Genomic DNA, 22,024 nt, shown 5'->3' with positions numbered 1-22,024 from the left:
TATATACATCTTCACTTGCAAACTACAAAGTTCTAAATTCCTATTCATTTTGAATCTATGTTCTGTTACCTCCCAGAACAACATCGTTAGTTGCACAGAGAAAAGGTATCACACAAACTACTCTAAAATTTTAATATGAATGACTTCAGAACATGCACATGGAACTACTACAATTCCATTAAATTTTGCAACTACTCTTACTTTACTCTGAATTTATACGAACTTTACATACATATAGCACAGATTTAAAAATATATAACTGTAAAAAGAAATCAGTCAGAAAAGAACACTTAGCATGCACTAAAAATGTTATTTGAAAACTCATTATTAGATTTCTTAACAGTTGAACCCATAGCTTCACATGCCATACTGTAGAAATGGATATATAATTTAAAAGCTACTTACCTGCCCCCAAATTTAACTAACCCTTCCCACTCTCTCTGGTTGTTGCCTGCCCCAACCAGAGGGGGAATGGCCTCAGTGGTGAGCCATGAGGGGATCTGGGTGATCAGCCTGGGCTTCACAGAGTAAGTCCAGAGAAGCTCTGTGAGGGTCCAGAAACCGAACTGTCAACACTTGCTGCTGAGTCTGAGAGGCACAAAAACACAGCATCACTGCCTCTCCAGCACACCGAGTCCTGCCTAAAAACAGATGAGCCTTGCTTCTTTCCAGAGGCAAAGCTGGGGTCTCAGTTGCAACAGAGCATGGCTCAGTTACTTTTAGACACAGCTTATAGCTTTGACAAACTGCTAAGAGGCAGTAACAAGAAACTCTCACAGCAAGTGCAGACAGTTAAATTTCCAGAATTCCAGTTAATGGAATAAACAAAGCCAGCAGGAAGTTTCTTTGATTTACAGAAGTCAGTCTTACACAAAATCACACATTTTATTAGAAGTTAAAGGTTAAAGGGGCTGCAGGGAATGGCTTATTTGAAAACATGAAGATTGTCATTTAAATGTGGAGGTTTTATTCTTCCTGTGACCCAAAATTCTGCCCTTGCTACTACTCATACAGATGGATCTCTATTACTCAAAGCCTCTCATCTTTTATAGTTTTCAGGAACATCTGAGATATAAAGGAATGAATGACCAACAGTTTCTGGATGGCTTCCACACATACACATGTGTTTTTAGGAAAGACATTTCTTAACAGACTGTAGTATCAAGAGCAAACATTAAGTATGGTCATAGCTAGTAGTCTCAGGTACCAGACTAGGGGTCATAAGAAAAAAGTCTAAGGTTAAAAGCAAATGGAAGACAAACAATGTTTCACATTATATAATTTAGAATATTTTTCTAGAACTGTTGAGTTTTTATATAGAGAAAATTTTTTTTCTGTTTGTAAAATATAATGGAAATAATCCTAACAGCTAATGGAAATTGGTTTACTTAATTTGTCTTCATTACTTTTTGGGCAAAATCTTACCTTTTGTAAAGCAGCCCATTCACAGATTACCAAAGCAACGCTAATTCTCTGTAAGGCAGATTTGGAGTTCAAATGGAAGAGTAGTAACTGGCCAAGGGATTCAGCTGGTTTAATTTCTTGGGTTACCACATTTACACCTGGATCACAAATACAGCAACAAAGCGCTCCTAACAATCTATGAGAGAGAAAAAAGAAGTTCCCCTTATTGAAGCTATAACTTTTCCCAACAAAGACATAACTCCTATTTTATCTTCATAGAAAGATATAAATCTTATTTACAACTTCAAGAAAATGAAAAACGTTTTCTTACACTTTTTCTTACTCTGTAATTAGTGTGCTCGAGGAAGTACTGACAAACAAACACATTAGAATATTCTGGTTAAAAGGCTTCTGAATTTTTGTATACTCACTTGGCTGCCATCATTCTGGCCCGCATAACCACAAAATCCCTAGTGGAGGGGTCTTCCATGATGGTGTCTGCACCTGCAATGTATTCCTGAAGGACTTCTTTTGTTTGGCTTTGGCCTTGGCGTATCTTACCACCTGTTTTTTCCTAGAGGGAAAGAGGGAAAAAATAATAATAAAAATTAATCATTAAAATTTAATAGGGAATTCTCCTCTGTACACAAAAATACTTTCATTTGTTCTCCCAATAAAAAACAGTTCTTTTCACAAAATTTTAATGGATAAAAATTATTATGCATTTGCAAAGGTCCTTATAAAATAATTTCTGCATACATTAAATTAATTAAATCACACTTAATTAAACTAAAACAATACAAATTTCTTACATGGTTACCGTATTAATAGAGCTGAACATTCAAATACATTATATCCCTCTGCACTTACCTTGGCTCTAGCTTTTACTTCTAGCAACATATTTAAATCAATAGGTAAATGAGAAGGCTGCATCATTAAGCAAAGCCAAGCACCCATCCATGGACAAGCAGCTGCTACCACATACTGAACTGAAGCTTTGCACAACAGTTCCATCCAAACCTACAGAGTAAAAGAGAAACATGAAAAGTGAAATTTTCCTAGTGAGGGCTAATAAAACCTAATACTTATTTTTAGGGATACTGAATTAAAAAAAAAAAGTAGGAAATAGCAAGCACAGAGATGAACTTTAAAAGTCAATATAAAGGCTTATTTTTAAATACTGCTTGATAGGTTTGTATACTAAAGAACATAAAAGAAAGTTTTAAAGAGAGGAACAGAAAGAATTTCCTTCAATATTTTGTGAAAATCATTTAAAATATAAGATACCCATAACAATAAAAGTTGTCAAAATTTCAGTCATTGAAATCCTTTGCATATATCATAAAGCTTGATACTAATGCAGCTCTATATTCAACACACACACTTCAGGAGCACCTGGGTGGCTCAGTCAGTTAAGCGTCTGCCTTCAGCTCAGGTCATGATCCCGGAGTCCCAGAATCGAGTCCCACATCAGGCTCCCCACTCAGCGGGGAGTCTGCTTCTCCCTCTGACCCTCTCCCCTCTTATGCTCTCTCTCAAATAAATAAATAAAATCTTAAAAAAAAAAAAAAGCATTTGCCTTCAGCTCAGGTCACGATCTCGGGGTCCTGGGATCGAGCCCTGCATCGGGCTCCCTGCTCAGTGGGGAGGAGTCTGCTTCTCCCTCTCCCTCTGCGCCCCCCACTCATATGCTCTCTCTCCCAAATAAATAAAATCTTTTTAAAAAACCACACACACACTTCAAGATATAACAGCTCCTGACAGATATCCTCTGCTAAAGTTAGAGGTGGTAATATCCTAGTATAAATTAAGAACTTAAATCGATTCATGATCTTACTCAATAAGGTACCTTTCTTGATGCCTAACATTAAATGTAACTAAAAACATATAGAAATAACACCACTGTTAATATAAGGCTGTTAACAATGAGCTGCTTCAGAGGCAATAATTCAAGACTGAATTACAACAGTACCATTTCCCTCAATAAATATTAATTATATCAAATGTTTCTTCTTTAAAGATTCTAACACATATGACCGACCAACCTTGCTAAGTAAGGGAAAAAAATATAAACCTAAACCACAACAATGAGACTATATATTACCAATGAATCCCAAAAGATACTTCACAGAATCAATAACCATACGGATAAACAGCAAAATAAGTGATAAAAACAGTCTTCTCTTCGTTTTATTTTCTGTATTGAGGCTATCAGAAAGTGCCTAAAACACTTGCCTAGTAGACTTAACTATTATACTCCATAAGAAGCCTATTTCCTTGTTTCATAGATCACACTTTTCAAATGTGTTTCCAATTTCTTAAAATCTCCGACCAACAACAGTACAGCAATTATGAAAATTTTTAAAAATCGGGGAAAAGAATACAGATATATTCACTGTGTACCTTGTGAATGAGGTCCAGAATTTCCTGGCTGCTTTCTAAAACACAAAACTGGAAAATGTGCCGCAGCATATCAGGCAGGATAGGTATAAGCCAAGATGAAGAGTTCTGAAAACAAAAACAGCATCAAATCTATAGTACAGAATTCTTAGGTGTTAGCTTATTTGAAGAGCTACAAGTCAAATAATATAAGTGTTACCATGAAAAGATGGTATGGCTTTATCAAAAAGGTTCGACAGGGTGACAAATTTTTACAAGATTTTGGAGCAACAGTATCATATTCGTTATTCCAATGGTTTGGAAAAATTAAGTATCATAAGAACTAGTATTTTTTAAAATGCAGATTCTCTAGTAGCATAGCATAAAGTCTCCTTAGTAGAAAATACAAGATAAGGCTGGGAAAACATCTGAAGGCCAAATTCACTTCACCTGAACAATTGTGCAAGCATCTCCTTTCCGATATGATTGCAAAAAGTAATATGGCTTTAGCTCAATATTATCTTATAAAAATTGCAAGGTATAATCTGGCCCATCCAGAGCCAATCTGTCTCTTGTAGATCTGAAAGTTGGCCCACTTATTTTCACTAATTTTGTACCTGTCTTCCAAGGAGGCAATGATATGGGCCGGAAATCTAATACTGTTGCTTTGTATTTATAGGTTTATTTAATTAGATTGGTGGGGGAATGGGTATAGTGAAGAGCATATTATTATTTTTCAGTCCTTTAGAGATTATCCTTCTTCAAATTCCTCTCTCCAGAACTTTTTTAAAGTAGTTAGTAGACTTTTAGTATGCTACTAACTAGGACTCTACTTATCAAAAATATCCCCCCGAATCTTAGGGAATATCTACAAAGTGTTGATGACCATTTAGCATTAGTCTAGCACAGTATAAACTAAAATACAGAAAAATTCCTACCACAGTCTGTTTACTTCACCAAGTTTAAATTAACTATAATCAGGAACATTATTACTCAAGTTATAAGTGAATTCAAGCTTTACAAGGGCTTTTGAAAAAAATGTTTTGGTCTGTGTTAAATAATTAACAGAGTAATTATTACCACTTCATGTTAGTGCTAAACATAGTCCCCAACATTTTTTTAGTGAGCATCAAGTGGGGATGGGGAGATGACATTTCTGGGAATTACTGAGGAAAATGACTGATGGTTATGGAGTGTGACACGGATGGGGTAGTTTCTTCCCAGTTGCTTTAAGATTGATGTTCCTTGCTGTGTTCTGCCTTCCTGGAACTCAGAGTAAAGAGAGTTGATGACAAACGGAAAGACGACTACCAGACCATTCACTGTACTGGACAATCAAGGTGAAACTTCTAGCCATCCATACTCCCTCACACTCTACCCTCCAGCCAATTTCCTTTCACTTCCTCTTTAGTGCCATCATGCTCTCTCTTGCTTCCAGAGTTTCACATGCTGTTCCTTCCTGACCCTGTTCTTCGCCTGCTTAAATTCTACTCATCCTTCAGATCTCAACTTTTATCTTCACTTTCAGTGGGCAAGGTACCTTCTTTAACCTTCACTCACTTCACTAGCTAGGATCAAACAGCACTGTCTACTTCCCCTACCAGATACTTACCTCGTTATGTTATTAGAGCTTGGCCAGTTGTGTTTCTCCTGTCTTGTTTAGTTTCCTGTTTTAAGCTCTACAGAAGGGCAGAGACCTTGTCTCTTACCAATCAGTATCTAAAGAATTGTAAGCACATAGTAGGCACTAAAATATTTGTTGAATTCTCATAGGAAATAGTCCCATGTCACAGAGAATAGTTAGTAATATGTGAAATTTCTTGCAATTGTAGTTGGTAATAAATCCCTAATTTGCAAAACTGACAGGATAAGCTCTTACCAGTACCCTTTTGCTATGCCCCTTCTTTTATCTTCCCACAAAATGGTCAGATGTGCAAAAAAAGCAGCAGTCTGATCATCACTCCCATGAACATCTGATTCCTGCCTATAGGCAAATTCATCATCATTTCTTATCTCCATATCAATGATCTGGGGTTGTAGGGGAGATTTGGAAAGAAGCTACAACAAAGCGATGAATCACACTGAATCCTCTCATTAATTTGGCCTGAAATCCTATTTTGGCCCCTTGCCAAAAGAAACACACACACACACACACACACGAACCAAACTATATTTTTACATAATTTATAATACTCTGTTCTACTCATTTGTCCAATCAATATTTACTGAAAGTCAGCTAAATATTTAACCTTTGCTCTTGCCTTCTAATACCTTTGTAAAATCTGGCCAATACCTAATTATGATGTTCTTTAATGCCAGTCTTAGTTAAATGTATTCTTTTGGTCTTTCTTTCCCTTTCTACATATGCATATGAGAAATTTCTTACATCCTAGATCCTCGGACTCCAACTCAATCTCACATATATATCTTCATGTTAAATTTAAGTTTCATGCTAAAGCTTGCCTTTCAAACAAGTCAATGCTGTATGTAACTGAAATTTTGGAATGACTCATAAAGTGGCTGTGATGCAAGTGGAACAGAAAAGTCGACCCAGTCAGCAGAACAAAAGATTAACGTCCAACATATTTTTCTAGATTGAGGAGTTGAGTTCTAGCTGTAACACTTACTGGTAACAATGCCAGTAAAGTAGTTCACTAACAGACATACAGACTCATAGATATACTTTACATGTATAAACAGTCATAGGCTAAAGAGACAATACAGAAAGGAAAATCAAGTGGTAAAATTCACTCTGATTGCCAAACTGCCAAACAGTTTAACAAAAAAAGTTACACCTTGATTTTATGTCCCTACCAAATGAAAACTAGTCTGGTTTGCTTAAAAGTTCTTATTTCATGCTAAGAAGCCAGGCTTACCAATACTTTCACATGTTAACATCACAAATGCTATGGTATATCACAGAGAAGTCTAATGGTAATAAGATTTCATAAATAACTGTATTAACTGTCTCTATTTAAGGATATTTTAGAGATGTACATGCCTGCATACATACTCAGGATAAATTTTAAGATTAAGGACATTTTTGTTATAAAATCTTCAAAGCAAAACAAAAAAAACTGATGAAGATAATCAGAATACTTTGAAGGAAATAAAGGCATCAGTCTTTAAGGGGTATTGAGCTACAGCCAGGTTTAGCCTCAACATTGCGGTTACTGAGAGGAAAGGGTTAAGAAGTTAGAAAATGAAACCAGAAGAGAACTGCTAGTAATCTAAAAATGAGTTCATTTTTTCACTTTGTACTTAAGATGACTTCATATACAAAAGTGAGAAAGCAATTCAATAGACACTTAATCCATTTTGTCTCCATGTAAAATTTAAAACCTTCTGAAAGTCAGCCAGAATTGGATCTGAATCTGAGCCAAATCACTTACTGTGAGTTGTGTAGGTACACGAACTTGGGGAAGTTTAATTTTTGGTCATCAGTTCCCTCATTTGCAACACAGGAATGGCAGCAGCCACCCATGTTACATGCTTACCAGGGTTCACAGCATAAAGTAAGCCCTCAATAACTTGGATTATTACTATAATTAAATATCATTCTTACACCTCAGCATATAATAAGAGTTCCAAACTGTTAGGAAAGAATAGAATTCCCAGAACTTGGGGCACCTGGGTGGCTCAGTCATTAAGCGTCTGCCTTCGGCTCAAGTCATGATCCCAGGGTCTTGGGATCGAGCCCCACATCAGGCTCCCTGCTCAGCAGGAAGCCTGCTTCTCCCTCTCCCACTCCCCCTGCTTGTGTTCTCTCTTTTGCTGTGTCTCTCTCTGTAAAATAAATAAATAAAATCTTAAAAAAAAAAAAAGAATTCCCATAACTGGAAGTGCTAATTATTGTTCTTACTATCTGTACTATTATTTATATCTGTATAGCATTAACATTTTAAAGCACTTTCATGTACATTATCTTACTTAGCCCATGTAACTCTGAGAAAGACTGGGTGGAGATTATCACCAGAAGGGTTAAATAAACTTGACCAAGGTCATAAATTTAACAAATAGTAGGGCCGAGGTTAGAACCCAGATTCTTTATTTAGTTAAGCGATCTTTTCATTACACCACTAAAGAAACAATAGTAATAGAAAGCAGCTCAGAAAAAGTAAGGCAAGGGGCGCCTGGGTGGCTCAGATGGTTAAAGCGGCTGCCTTCGGCTCAGGTCATGATCCCAGGGTCCTGGGATGGAGCCCCACATCGGACTCCCTGCTCGGCGGGAAGCCTGCTTCTCCCTCTCCCACTCCCCCTGCTTGTGTTCCTGCTCTTGCTATCTCTAATAAATAAATTTAAAAATCTTAAAAAAAAAAGTTGAAAAGAAAAAGTAAGGCAAGTTAAAGTGAGAACAGATTTTTATCACCATAGGTCTATCATCTCTCATCCAAATTCTCTGGGGCCAAATGTGTTTTGAAATTCGGAATTATTCTAATTTTAGAATAATGAGGTTATATGTGCTGCATGCTATGTAATATCCTCAAACAGGGTCTGAGGTAGCACCCCAATAAAGTTATGTTAATATTTCTGAAGCAAAATTTGTGAATGGGCACATTTAGTAGGATAAAGACTTATGAACAGTCTCTCTTCAGAATGAGCAAGTTTTTACACCACATTTACAAAAAAATCTTTGGATTTCAAAACTGCAAATAAGAGGGAGCCTGGGTGGCTCAGTTGGTTAAGCGACTGCTTTCGGCTCAGGTCATGATCCTGGAGTCCTGGGATCGAGTCCCGCATCGGGCTCCCTGCTCAGCGAGGAGTCTGCTCCTCCCTCTGACTCCCCCCTCTCGTGCTCTATCTCATTCTCTCTCTCAAATAAATAAATAAAATCTTAAAAAAAAAAACCTGCAAATAAGAGACTGTGAACTTGTATTACAAGACAGTTTGCCTTGGATGCCTTTTGATTCCTTTGATGAGAGTATTTGGCACATAGCTCATCACCTGCCCCCTATAATTCCCTCCCCTACACATAACCACTGTCCTTCCAAAATATTATCTCCCTTTCTTCCTCTTTCTAGTCTTTCCTTTACTTCAGGGAACAGGTGCCACAAAACAATTCCAACTTCTACAACTCACTGTGATTTTTTTCTTTATCTAATGTCATTAATAAGTGAACGTTTAATGGTTACTGTTACTCTTAGAATCTCAGCAACATTCTTTCTGAGAAAATATCAGAGTAAACCATGTCTGATGGGTTGTATCTGTTATTGTATTCTTTACCACAGCTTTTCCTGATATATACTCATGTTTTTAAAATATTTTTAAAGATTTTTTATATTTATTTGAAAGAGAGAGGGTGTGTATGCAAGAGTGGGGGGTAGGGACAGAGCGAGAAGCAGACTCCCCCCTGAGCAGGGAGCCCAACATGGGGCTCAGTCAATCCCAGGACCTTGAGATCATGACCTGAGCTGAAGGCATACACTTTACCGACTGAACCACCCATGCATCCCTCCTGATGGTTACTATTGATTGCTTCATAGCTCTCTCTCTCAAATAAATAAAATCTTTTATTTTTTAAGATTTTATTTATTTATTTGACAGAGACATAGCAAGAGAGGGAACACAAGCAGGGGGAGTGGGAGGGGGAGACGCAGGCTCCCCGCTGAGCAAGGAGCCTGATGCGGGGCTTGATCCCAGGACTCTGGGAACATGACTTGAGCCGAAGGCAGCTGCTTAAACCAACGGAGCCACCCAGACAACCCTAAATAAATAAAATCTTAAAAAACAAAACAAAACAAAACAAAAAAACAAGAAATCTGCTGCATTTCTATACAGCAATAATGAAGCAACAGAAAGAGAAATTAAGAAAACAATCCCATTTACAACTGCACCAAAAATAATAAAATACTTAAGAATACAATTAACCAAGGAAGTGAAAGACCTGTACTCTGAAAAATAAAACACTGATGAAAAAAACTAAAGATGACACAAACAAATGGAAAGACATCCCATGCTCATGGATTGGAAGAACAAATATTGTTAAAATGTCCATACCACCCAAAACAGTCTACAGATTTAATGCAATCCCTATCAAAAAAAACCAAAGCATTTTTCACAGAACTATTACAAACATTCCTAAAATTTGTATGGAACCACAAAAAGACCCTGAATAGCCAAAGTTATCTTGAAAAAAGATGAACAAAACTGGAGGTATCACATTCCTGGATTTCAAGTTATAATACAAAGCTGTAGTAATTCAAACAGTATGGTGGTGGCACACAAACACACAGATCAATGAAACGAAATAGAGAGCCAGAAATAAACCCATGATTATACGGTCAATAAACTTTTGATAAAGGAGGCAACAATATGCACTGGGGAAAAGACAATCTCTTCAACAAATAATGAAATGGAAACTGGACCACCTTCTTACACCACAAGCAAAAATAAAACTCAAAAGATTAAGGACCTAAATTCAAGTCTGAAACCATAAAAATCCTAAAAGACAGGACAGGCAGTAATTTCTCTGATACTGGCTGTAGCAACATTTTTTTTAGGTATGTCTCCTCAGGCAAGGAAAACAAAAGCAAAAATAAACTATTGAAACTACACCAAAATAAAGAGATTCTACACAGCAAAGGAAACAATCAATAAAACTAAAAGGCAACCTACTGAATGGGAGAAGATATTTGCAAATGACATATCCAATAAATTAGTATCCAAAATATCTAAAGAACTTAGAAAACTCAAAACGCCAAAAATTCCCAAATAATCCAATTCAAAAATGGGCAGAAGACATCTCCAAAGAAGACATCCAGATGGCCAACACACACATGAAAAGATGCTCAACATCACTCATCATCAGGGAAATGCAAATCAAAACTACAATGAAATATCATCTCACACCTGTCAGAATGGCTAAAATCAACAACACAAGAAGCAACAGGTGTTGGCAACGATGTGGAGAAAAAGGAATCCTTGTACACTGTCAGTGGGAATGTAAACTGGTGCAGCCACTGTGGAAAACAGTATGGAGGTTTCTCAAAAAGTTAAAAATAGAACTACCAAATGATCCAGTAATTGCTCTACTGGATATTTACCCAAAGAATATGAAAACATTAATTCAAAAAGATACATGCCCTCTAAGTTTATTGCAGCAATATTTACAATAGTCAAAATATGGAAGCAGCCCAGTGTCTATCCATAGATAAATGGACAGGAAATGTGGGGCGGGTACATACACATGTACACAAATGCACACACACACACACACACACACACACACACACACACACACACACGGAATATTATTCAGCCATAAAAAAGAATGAAATCTTCCCATTTGCAACAACATGGATGGATCTAGAGATATAATCCTAACTGAAACAAGTCAGAGAAAGACAAATACTGTATGATTTCACTCATATGTGAAATTTAAGAAAGAAAACAAACAACAAAAACAACAGATGAACCAAAAACCAGACTCAACCACAGAGAACAAACTGATGGTTACCAGAGGGGAGATGGGTAAAACAGGTGAAAGGGATTAAGAGTACACTTATCTTGATGAGCACTGAGTAATGTACAGAATTGCTGAGTCACTATATTGTATACCTGAAAATGATATAATGCTGTATGTTAACTATAATGGGTTTTTTAAAAAAATTCATCAAATAAATATAACATTGATACAGTAAAAAAAATTCTTATCAAATAAATACAACATTGTTACAGGAAAAAATTCTTATCAAATAAATATAACATGGTTACAGTTGGGATACAGGGGTGGACTTGAAAATTTTTTTTTTTTTTTTTTAATAAAGAACCATTTTTTTTTTAAGATTTTATTTATTTATTTGAGAGAGAGAGAATGAGAGATAGAGAGCACGAGAGGGAAGAGGGTCAGAGGGAGAAGCAGACTCCCTGCCGAGCAGGGAGCCCGATGCGGGACTCGATCCCGGGACTCCAGGACCATGACCTGAGCCGAAGGCAGTCGCTTAACCAACTGAGCCACCCAGGCGCCCGAAAATTTTTCTTGACTCCAGGTTATATATTAAGAAATAGCAGGGGAAAGGATTGATAAGAGCCAAATAACAGAAGACCAAGAGACAGGAATTTAATTCTAATGTACTAGGCAATAACAAATTACTAACCAATTTGCAAGTAACTGAGGCTATAGCCCCCAAATTATCCTTAACTCAAATTCTCCCCTTTTACAAATATCATTACTGTGTAGAAACTAAAGTTACAAAACCTGATTCCAAACCATAAGGAGGGGCAAACTACTAAGGAAAGTAGGATACTATTCCTTATAAATATATAGAAGGAAGAATGTGGGTAAACTAGAAAACAGGTGAAGTTCTAAGGGGATTACAACTTATTCTTAATATTTTGGTTACAAAATCTTGAAGCAAATAAAACAATTATAACTGGATGGTGGATATATAAATCTCGTTTTATAATTCCTTGCTCTTTTGTCTATTTTAAAAACTTCCCAAAATTAAAAAATGGGAATAGGTTGTGGTCTTGAGAAAAGCTTTTTTATTTTTACATTTTATTTTTTTTAAAGATTTTATTTATTTACTTGACAAAGAGAGAGAAAGCAAGAGCAGGAACACAAGCAGGGGGGTGGGAGAGGGAGAAGCAGGCTTCCCACTGAGCAGGGAGCCCGATGTGGGGCTCGATCCCAAACCCTAGGATCATGACGTGAGCCGAAGGCAGATGCTTAACGGCTGAGCCACCGAGGCGCCCAGAAAAGTTGTTTGTTTGTTTTTTTAAGATTTATTTATTTGAGAGAGAAAACAACCGGAAAGGAGAGGCAGAGTGAGAGGGAGAAGCAGGCTCCCCATTGAGCAGAGAGCCCGATGCAGGGCTTGATCCCAGGACCCTGAGATCATGACCTGAGCTGAAGGCAGACACTTAACCAACTGAGCCACCCATATACCCTGAGAATAGTTTTTTTTTTTTTAAAGATTTTATTTATTTGTCAGAGAGACAGAGCACAAGCAGGGAGAGCAGCAGGCAGAGGGAGAAGCAGGCTCCCCGCTGAGCAAGGAGCCCGATGTGGGACTTGATCCCAGGACCCTGGGATCATGACCTGAGCCGAAGGCAGCCACTTAACCAACTGAGCCACCCAGGAGTCCCCTGAGAATAGTCTTCTAAAAGGGTTTGGCTTTATACTATTATTTGAAAAAATAGAAAAACCAAATAAATATAGTAAAGCATATATGTGGGGGCCAAAACCAGGATGTACTGAGAGTGGGTAATAAATTCCATAGCTCTAAGTCTTCAATGGTGAGAATAGGGAGAGAAAGGCTCAAGGCAGTGACAAAACACAAAATATTCTATATGCATCCATATTAAGTTTTGCTGATAGCGTGACTTCCAGTAAAGAGACAATCTGAAGATAGAAGCTAGATAGAAACAGGAAGTTTCATTAGTGATATCATTAAAAATTTTTCAAGAAGAGAAAAAGAAGTTAGAGGCATAGATAACTACCACAAAAGGATATTAGAAACACAATAAACAAGAAATTTCTTACTCAAAAAATAAAGGATCATGCACATACCAGAATAACGAAGAAAAATACAAAAGCAGGATACATTTGTCTAAAGGGAGTAGACTGGAAAAGCTCTTTGTTCCAAAACACATTCTGTATACTTGCCTAATTTGAAACTGACATATTACTCAGGAAATGGTATGTTTGTAAAAGTCCATACTGAAGATATTAGATAATTAGGGAGAACAGAAGATTAGTTTTTTAACCTTATCACCCAAATCCTCATGGTCTTTCAGGACTTAGTCTAGCCCTCAATGCTGCTTTCTGACACCTCTCATATTCTGCTCTTCCATTATTTAACTCTTTGCAGGGGTTATTAAACTTATCATAGAAGAGTCTTGTCATGATTACACTGTAAACTTTTTCAAGGTAAGAATAAGAACAATGTTGGAATTTTTAAAAATTTCTCAGAACACTCTGCACAGAATTTTATACAAATTTATTGTATTGGAGACCCATGCATAAGTGGTGGGAGAGGGAGGATCAACTTCCCGCCGACCAGGGAGCCCAACATGGGGCTTGATCCCAGGACCCTGGGACCAAGACCCAAGCCAAAGGCAGATGCATAACAACAGCCACCCAAGTGTCCAGAGAACTATGTACTTTAAAAAAAAAAAAAAAAAAAAAGAACTATGTACTTTTCACTCAATTTTTCGGTAAACTTAAAACTGCTCTTAAAAATAAAGTCTATTAGAAAAATAATAAAGAACAACATGAAGTGAAGAAATCGGGCAACTTCAAGAAGGCTAACCAAAGTAAATTTAAGAATACTTCCATCAGAACATTTAGACAAAACCACACAACAGAAAAGAAGTGAAAATTCAGAACTCATGTCATTTTTGTCACGCCTGATCAACTGAGGGTTATAAAACAAACCTGGTAGTTTTTCCTCAAGAGTCTGATTAGATAAAATTAAAAAAAAAAATAAAGCAAAACAAAATTTACACATACTGAGTCACAGAAGTGCAACACAATACCATGCTGCAGATTAAAACAAGTCTACATGGAATATCCCCCCTCTTTTAATATTCATAAATCACACAGAAATGCATGATTAGTGAACACAAGAGAGACATATACCCATACTATAATCTATTGTCTAACAATAAATAAATAAACAAACAAATAAATAAATAAATAAAATAAAAAATCAACCACTGCTTTTGAAAGATGACTGGCTCAAACTGTAGTACAACAAATAACAGCATGTCAGAATGAATTCCTTATGGTATTTCTCCAAATTCTAGTATTTTGTTTGACCTATAGTTATTTTTAAAATAGAAACGTGAAGCCTTTTACAGGCAGGGCAAAGACTCCTCAAGTCAGCACAAACTCCATTCTTTCTAGGCACTTCCATGTATGACTCCTGAAGTATATTATCCTTGGAAACACCATGCTCTTAAGTTTAAATAATTCTTGGGCGCCTGGGTGGCTCAGTGGTTAAGCATCTCCTTTCGGCTCAGGTCATGATCCCAGGGTCCTAGGATCGAGTCCTGCCATCAGGCTCCCTATGCAGCAGGAAGTCTGCTCCTCCCTCTCCCTCTGATCCTACCCCTGCTTGTGAGTGAGCACTCTCTCTCTCTCTCAAATAAATACAATCTTTAAGAAAAAAAAAAAAGATTAAGTAATTCTTAAGAGGAGGCAAGTGCCTAGGAGTTTCATCATCAGTGTTTAGAAGTCATACTGTAGAGCTCTAAATGTAGCCTCCTAACCTGGGATAAGCTCTGCCAACCACACAAAGCAAGCAAAAACTGAATAACAGATCTCTGACAGACTATTCAATCTTTCACTCAACAAATTATTTGTTGAAGGCTCTTATGTGTTAAGCACTATTCCAAGCACTGGGACTATGACCTAGAACAAAATATTAAAATATTTCTGCCCTCATGATTCTTATGTGTCTACATGGTCACCATACCACTTCTACTAGGCCCAGCATTCTCCTGATCTCTGAATATGTAGCACGGATAACCTGGTGGTCAGATTTATTTTATAAAATTATTTTATATAATTTCAAGATCACTATACATAGTTCTTAGTTCTTACCTGGTCCTGTGTTGATAATAATGTAAACAGAGTTTCCAATGCTGCTCTTCGAACTGATGATATAGTGTGATGCAAAAAAGGCCAGACACGTGGAACTAAAACCGTGAGTGACTGCTGAATACTAATAAAGAAAACACAAATTAATCATACTCATTCTCAGTTGAAACTCTGTTGATATATTATCTAAATATGTCCTTATGGACCTAGTATCTTTCTTGATGAATAAATTCTAAAAACGTAATACAATTTTCATATGAACATTCATTTAACATCCTTGTTCAGAACTGTTATTATAGAACCAGAATAGCCAGAGCAAACGTAGTCATAAAAAAATATTAACATTGAGTTCTATGGCACTAATGCCATGAATTACTTTTTCAAATAAGAACTTTCTAATGTAACTGCCCTTAATTTCAATCTGTTCTTACTCAGGAAAGTGGGACATGTATCTTAACTGGTAATCAGACTACACAAAATCAAGATTGTTAATTGTTGCACCTAACTTACATTCCCCTTTGGGGTCACCTCTGCCACATATCAAATGAGCAAGAGATGGTATGGCAGTAGCTTTGAAATTTGTTATCCTGATTTAGCATTACTAAATTAAGAAAACTCAAATATCTTCCTTCTCACAGATTAGAACTTTGCAGAAAAACAAGCAAAGCCACATCTATGCTAACAATTTGGACCACAGAATTCCTGTCACAGCCATGAGTCATTTATAAAAATTACCTTGGATTAGGAAATGATTTTTTTTATAAATAGTGTTTGAAATATGTAACTCTATACAAAAAGGCATGAATAAAAAAGAAAATGGTAGGTGTAACTATTCTTTTGTGGTTCACCTCAGGAGGCCTATCTTTTAACACTATTTTCATTATTTGCAGGTTTGTATGAACATCACTTCTTACATTTACTTACACATTTAGTAAATTTACTTATAAAATTGTAAATCAAATACATGCACACAGAGACCTAAAACAGACTTGATCTATGGAAAAGCATTATAACAAGGTCTTGGTAATAGTGTAATAACTGCTCATGCTCCCAATGACATGCTGCATTTCTTACATAAGCTGGAAAGTATCTGTCAAATATAATACATGAAGCAAATTTTCTAATAAGGCAACTTCGAACAAAATTTAAAACTACATTATTTCACGTTGAATTAACAGAATTTTCATTACTACTTTCATTTTCTTATATTATCTGGCTTTCCTGACACTACCTACTCAATGATTTTTTTTTTTTAAGTCCTAAGTCCTTTATTTAGAGCAGCTGTTAACAAACGCTCATGGTCCAAACCCATTCAACCCGGTTTTTTAAAAATAAAGTTTTACTGGAGCACAGCCATGTTCATTCCTTTATGTACTGTCTATGGCTGCTTTTGCACTACAATGGCATAGCTGAGTAGTTTTGACAATGATGACATGGCCCACAAAACCAAAACTACCACCATCTGGGCTTTCACAGAAAGTTTGCCAACCTCTGATTTAGGGTTAACTAAAAACTCTTGCATTCTGCAGCTTGAAAAGGGCTTTCACATAGATGAACTCATTTAATCCCTATAGCTTTTACTACTAATTGAAAAGTACCTGAAAATTAGGAAATACCATATATGCACTACCACTTTTTCTCTTCATTTGCTTTTATAGGCACTTACTCTGGTCTTTCAACTTGTAGGCCTGAATTTAACACTGAAGTACTTCCATCAGGGTCAGTATTGTTTGAAACTTCTGTACATATTTTTAACACATCTATGATTTTCACTGGAAATAGACTCACAGAGCCAGAAATCATTTATAGTCATAATCATATGAATATTCACTAAACATCCTCACTAGGCTTAGTACTTAATTTTCTCATCTGTGGTTTTTAAAGTTACGTATGAATTTTTTCTTCTGTATCTCCAAAGATACTATTAATAGAAAGAGTATTTTCAGTGGCAGTCTAAAAGGTAGGGAATATATTAATTAGCTGAACTTTATTTCAATTATCAGGACAGGAAAACAGGTGACACTTAAAAGTTTTGGTTTATGTCTTGGCCTCACTCAGTCTCTACCTCTGTACATTTTATTACACTATTATGTATTCCCTTCCTGATCAGTAAAATCATGGAAGTCAAGAGCAAGACCTGGAAGGAACATTACAAGAAAAAGTTCACAGAGGAGCAGATTTTAGGAAATGTAATGCTGATAATTCAATGATAATTCTATTAGCTAAATGTCTCTAAAGAAAGCTGAAATTCTATATTCTGGGGCTAGAGATGAAGATAATACACAATGATTCTATTTCTGAAGTTAACTATCATAGGATGAACAAGATGAAGAATTATATAACCAAAGTAGCCCAAGGGTAAAGAATATGACCTTTTTAAGTTCCTGCCCCAAATGGGCTGGTGGTTAGAGAGTGAAGAAGAAAAGGCTGCTTGGAAATAGTACTCTTTGGCATCCCCAACTTACAGTGCTTTTCTTAAAGATACTACATTATTGTATTTTTAGGTTTCGTTATCTGGAAACGTATGTAAACACTTTTTACTTTACTCCACTAACTACAAATAATTACCTGCATTGTTGGACCTGAGGATAAGTTAATAAGGATGAAAGAAGAGTCATAATACTATTTGTTGAAGCTGTAAGATCATCTAGTTCCAGAAGAGCATCCCATAGTGTATTTATAATGAAAGGTACCTATAAGATCAGTTATTAAGAAAAGTTATTTATTTTACACAAAATATGCACAAGCCATGCCAGACTATAGCCACCACTGATTCAAAAACACACAATTCCCATGCCCTTGGAGAGTACCAGTTTTGAGCAAAATTGAGGAGACATTATTTGCGTTTAGTAATTCTCTACCCCTCTTTAAATGCCACTCAACTCTACTTTGCCACTTCCCTTTCTACCCAGGCTCATAACGGAAGGGAGAAATCAGGAATTAAGATAGCCAATACTGCATTTTATGCCAATACTCTATTTTAGGTAAAAAAACAAACTCTGAAAACAATACAGTATACACACATATCACCCTCTGTATAAAGTAATTTTGATATATTTAAAACAATACTAATCATCGTGAAAAGACAAATTTAGTTTTTGAGCTTTTAAGTAAATACTGCTTGCTGCACTTCCAAATACATGTGTTCTGGTTTTGATATAAAAAAGAAAGTCAGAAAGATCTTTAAAGAGGCTATTTCAAAAAATGAGGCCGGATTTAAAAAACCTAAAGCCAAAACCAAAATCAAAACAAAAAAAAACCCCATATATCTAAAAAGCAGGAGTGAAATAAAGAAGAAATGGTTGCTTTCTTCTCAAAGAAGTTCCCTATGTATATTCTGTACATGATGGGGAAGTAGATTAGTAGACTCTTCAAAGGATAATATATAATTGAAATTGCAACATCAGAGAACTATCTGTCATAAGAAAAATGGAGGATGGGGTGCCTGGGTGACTCAGGTGGTAGAGCATGCAACTCTCAATCTCAGGGTTGTAAGTTTGAGCCCTACGTTGGGTGTAGAGATTACTTAAAAATAAAATCTTAAAAAAAAGGGGGGGGAAGATGAAGGAGAAAAAAGTACTCAATTTTTTGAGTTTTTGCTACGAATGTAAACAAGCTCTATAGAAGAAAATGCAAAAATATTTAATTTACCTTCTGTGTCTGAAGATATACCAGGCTTTCTACCACGGGTACTAATGATGCTGCAGCAACAGCTCTGACATCATCATCAAGGTCCTGAAGTCCTTCAATTATTCTAGTTAAAACTTTAGGCAATAAAGTATTAATTACATCCTGTAAAACAGTACATTAAAATAGATTAACCTTCTGTAATTCAATTATTGTGCTTAAACATTTTTTATTAAATTTACCACATGAAAACATAAATCCTAATCTTTTTTTTAAGTTACTTTAAGTACTCTCTACACCCAACGTGGGGCTCGAACTCACGATCCCGAGATCACAAGTCACACACTCTTCTGACTGAGCCAGCCAGGCACCCCATAAATCCCAATCTTTATTAAAAAGGAATCACATAGGGGCACCTGGGTAGCTCAGTCAGTAAGCATCTGCCTCCGGCCCAGGTCATGATCTCGGGGTCCTGGGATTGAGCCATGCATCAGGCTACCTGCTCAGCAGGGAGTCTGCTTCTCCCTCTGTCTCCCACTCATGCTCGCTCTCTCTCTCTCAAATAAATAAAATCTTAAAAAAAAAAAGGAATCATATAAACAAAAAAAAATAACATCAATAGAAGCCTATGTGTAACTAATTCCATTTGAAAAAGACTGTAACAGTATCGAGTACTTTATTATATTATTCAATGTGGCTTAAAACATCAGAACATGTCTTCACTATGAACTCCCTGTGTGAACACACAGACACACACACACATACATACCACTGGTGCTAGAACCTCAACTTCTATTTCTTATTCAACACCAATGACAACCAAAAGGGGTGTGAGAGAAGAAGGCAGGAAATGCCATCCCTTCCAGTTTCTAACTCCAATCTATTCTTCTTTCGAATTTCCCCAAAAGAGCTAGCCCACAGGGGCTACTCCTAGGACCATACACTAGGAATCTCCCTGAGAACTGGTCTTGCTATGAAACAGGAACAGGTTTTCAAACCTAACAAACCATCTTTTGATTTGTACTTAAATTCTTATTAGCTCTACCTAGCTCTATGACACTACCTCAAGAAGGCAGATCTTGAAATACTGGCTTATCTGTAACACTAAGAATCTAGGGCCATTTCATATAATTAAAGAAAATAAACTAAGAGGGGAAAAAAAACTCTCCCATACATGCTTCAAAACCTGAAGTGTTTACCTGACGAACTGCCAAAGCATACTTTATTCCCAGCAGACCACCATGCCTAACTTCCCATTGTTCTTGTGTAAGTAAGTTAAGCAGCACATCCACAGTCTTATGAACTCCTGTTTCATTCATGTGTTTTAACACCACACCTAATGTCTGAGCACAAGTTTCACGAACTGGTGCCACAACCTATGAAAGAGAAAGGAAGAAAACTCTTATTTACAAAAAAATTTATTCTGTGGAATTTGAAATTTGATTGGGCAAAGCCTCCTTTAGGTGATACTTACTTCATCAGAAACAAAGTCTCCAAATCTGTCTAATGCAAAAACACAAAGGAGTCTAATAACTAAGTCTTCCAACCACTCTTGATGCTGCTGAATCATCTGTTAAAACAATCATTTTTTAATTAACAGATCAAGATCATACTTCGCATTGGGGGCTGAGGAAACAGGTCCAAAATGAAAACTAAAATATTGGGACTATTTTAGCTGTAGGAGCAATAACCAAAATATAGCCCAGTCCCAATTACTACCTTTAAATTAACCACATCATGTTTGTTGATTGATTAGGTTCAAACATACCATACCAAAATCTTTAAAATTCATGAATTCTATTATGTTACTTGCACTCCAAGAGAAATTAAGAAACTACTCAAAGTTGCTCTGATTTTAGGGGCGCCTGGTGGCTCAGTCGTTGAGCGTCTGCCTTCAGCTCAGGTCATGACCCCAGGGTCCCAGGATCGAGCCCCGCATCAGGCTCCCTGCTCAGCGGGAAGCCTGCTTCTCCCTCTCCCCCTCCCCTTGCTTGTGTCCCCTCTCTCGCTGTGTCTCTGTCAAATAAATAAATAAAATCTTAAAAAAAAAAAATTGCTCTGATTTCAATATCTGTCATGTATCTATTATCTAACCTATTACCAGTGTCTCATGCTACACCAATCATATTGCTTAATGACCTCCAAACTATCCTCTTATTATTCCTCTTCCTCTATTTTCCAATCCATTATATCCTGCTTACTCTTGCTTCTACATATTTTTCCACTCAATGTTTCTTTCCCATGAACTCATTCTTTCTGTTAATAAACAGACTTCTTCCTAACTTTTTACTTTTTTCCTCATATTCACCTTTCCATATTTCTTATTATTTATCTATTTATCATTTCTATGTCATGGCCCAAACTCTCTAACTTCCCTGTCTTGGGAAAAGAAGCCAACTACTGAAATTTGGTAATAACTGGTCCTTTACTACACTTACCTCTTCTAAAGTGCTATCTCCCATTTTACCACCACTTTTTCCATGAGCTTTAAGGATTTCCCTAAGACCAGTGCCTGCACCATGCCGAACCTAAAAACAAACAAGAAGCAAATGTCAGAGGCTAAATGCTTAAAAAACTGAGTTTAACTTTTCTTCAATATGAAAAAGGGATATTAAATTTTTAAGAAATCAGAATAAACTAAAGCGACACTTGAAAAGAATATGTTTCTCTTCTGCTATCCAAGAAAACTTACATATATTAATTTCACAATTTGGGTATGTGGAATTTTTCTAAAATCAAGCTAAGAAAACAATTATTCTAAAATCCTTCTGAGATATTAATCTATTTGGCTATCACTTCCCTACCCTTTATCTGCATTCAGCATTATCCTCAGCAAAAGAGAGGAAAAAATGTTGTTCTAAGTTCAACATCAATATTTTAGAAATATATATATTAAAACTAAGTTCCAAAGCTACCAGGGTAAATGTGAAAGGAAAATAATTCAACTGTCTCATGACTAATGCATCACCGTCACCCTGTGGCCTTCTGAAGTGTCATCTGGAAGGGAGGAAATGGGCCACTGACACTGCACCCACTTATTCAAGACTCAATTTAAATTAAGACTTGAAT

At 36.4% G+C, this 22,024-nt stretch overlaps 1 protein-coding gene across 3 annotated transcripts in view; it reads right to left on the bottom strand.

The window, feature by feature from the left end:
* The window catches only part of BTAF1 (B-TFIID TATA-box binding protein associated factor 1), a 104,425-nt gene that overhangs the window by 49,613 nt on the left and 32,788 nt on the right, over positions 1–22,024 (bottom strand). For all 3 annotated transcript variants that reach the window (XM_027596213.2, XM_027596214.2, XM_027596215.1), the window contains 10 exons: positions 21,394–21,483; positions 20,430–20,525; positions 20,155–20,331; positions 18,980–19,120; positions 17,897–18,021; positions 15,332–15,452; positions 3,808–3,912; positions 2,275–2,424; positions 1,836–1,978; positions 1,426–1,600 (listed from right to left, as the gene is read on the bottom strand). In XM_027596213.2, coding sequence (XP_027452014.1) covers positions 1,426–1,600; positions 1,836–1,978; positions 2,275–2,424; positions 3,808–3,912; positions 15,332–15,452; positions 17,897–18,021; positions 18,980–19,120; positions 20,155–20,331; positions 20,430–20,525; positions 21,394–21,483 — 1,323 coding nt within the window. The remainder of the gene's footprint in view (positions 1–1,425; positions 1,601–1,835; positions 1,979–2,274; positions 2,425–3,807; positions 3,913–15,331; positions 15,453–17,896; positions 18,022–18,979; positions 19,121–20,154; positions 20,332–20,429; positions 20,526–21,393; positions 21,484–22,024) is intronic.

This window comes from Zalophus californianus, chromosome 15 (genome assembly GCF_009762305.2).
Source record: "Zalophus californianus isolate mZalCal1 chromosome 15, mZalCal1.pri.v2, whole genome shotgun sequence".
NCBI lineage: Eukaryota > Metazoa > Chordata > Mammalia > Carnivora > Otariidae > Zalophus > Zalophus californianus.
This window is presented reverse-complemented; position numbering and strand designations above follow the sequence as displayed.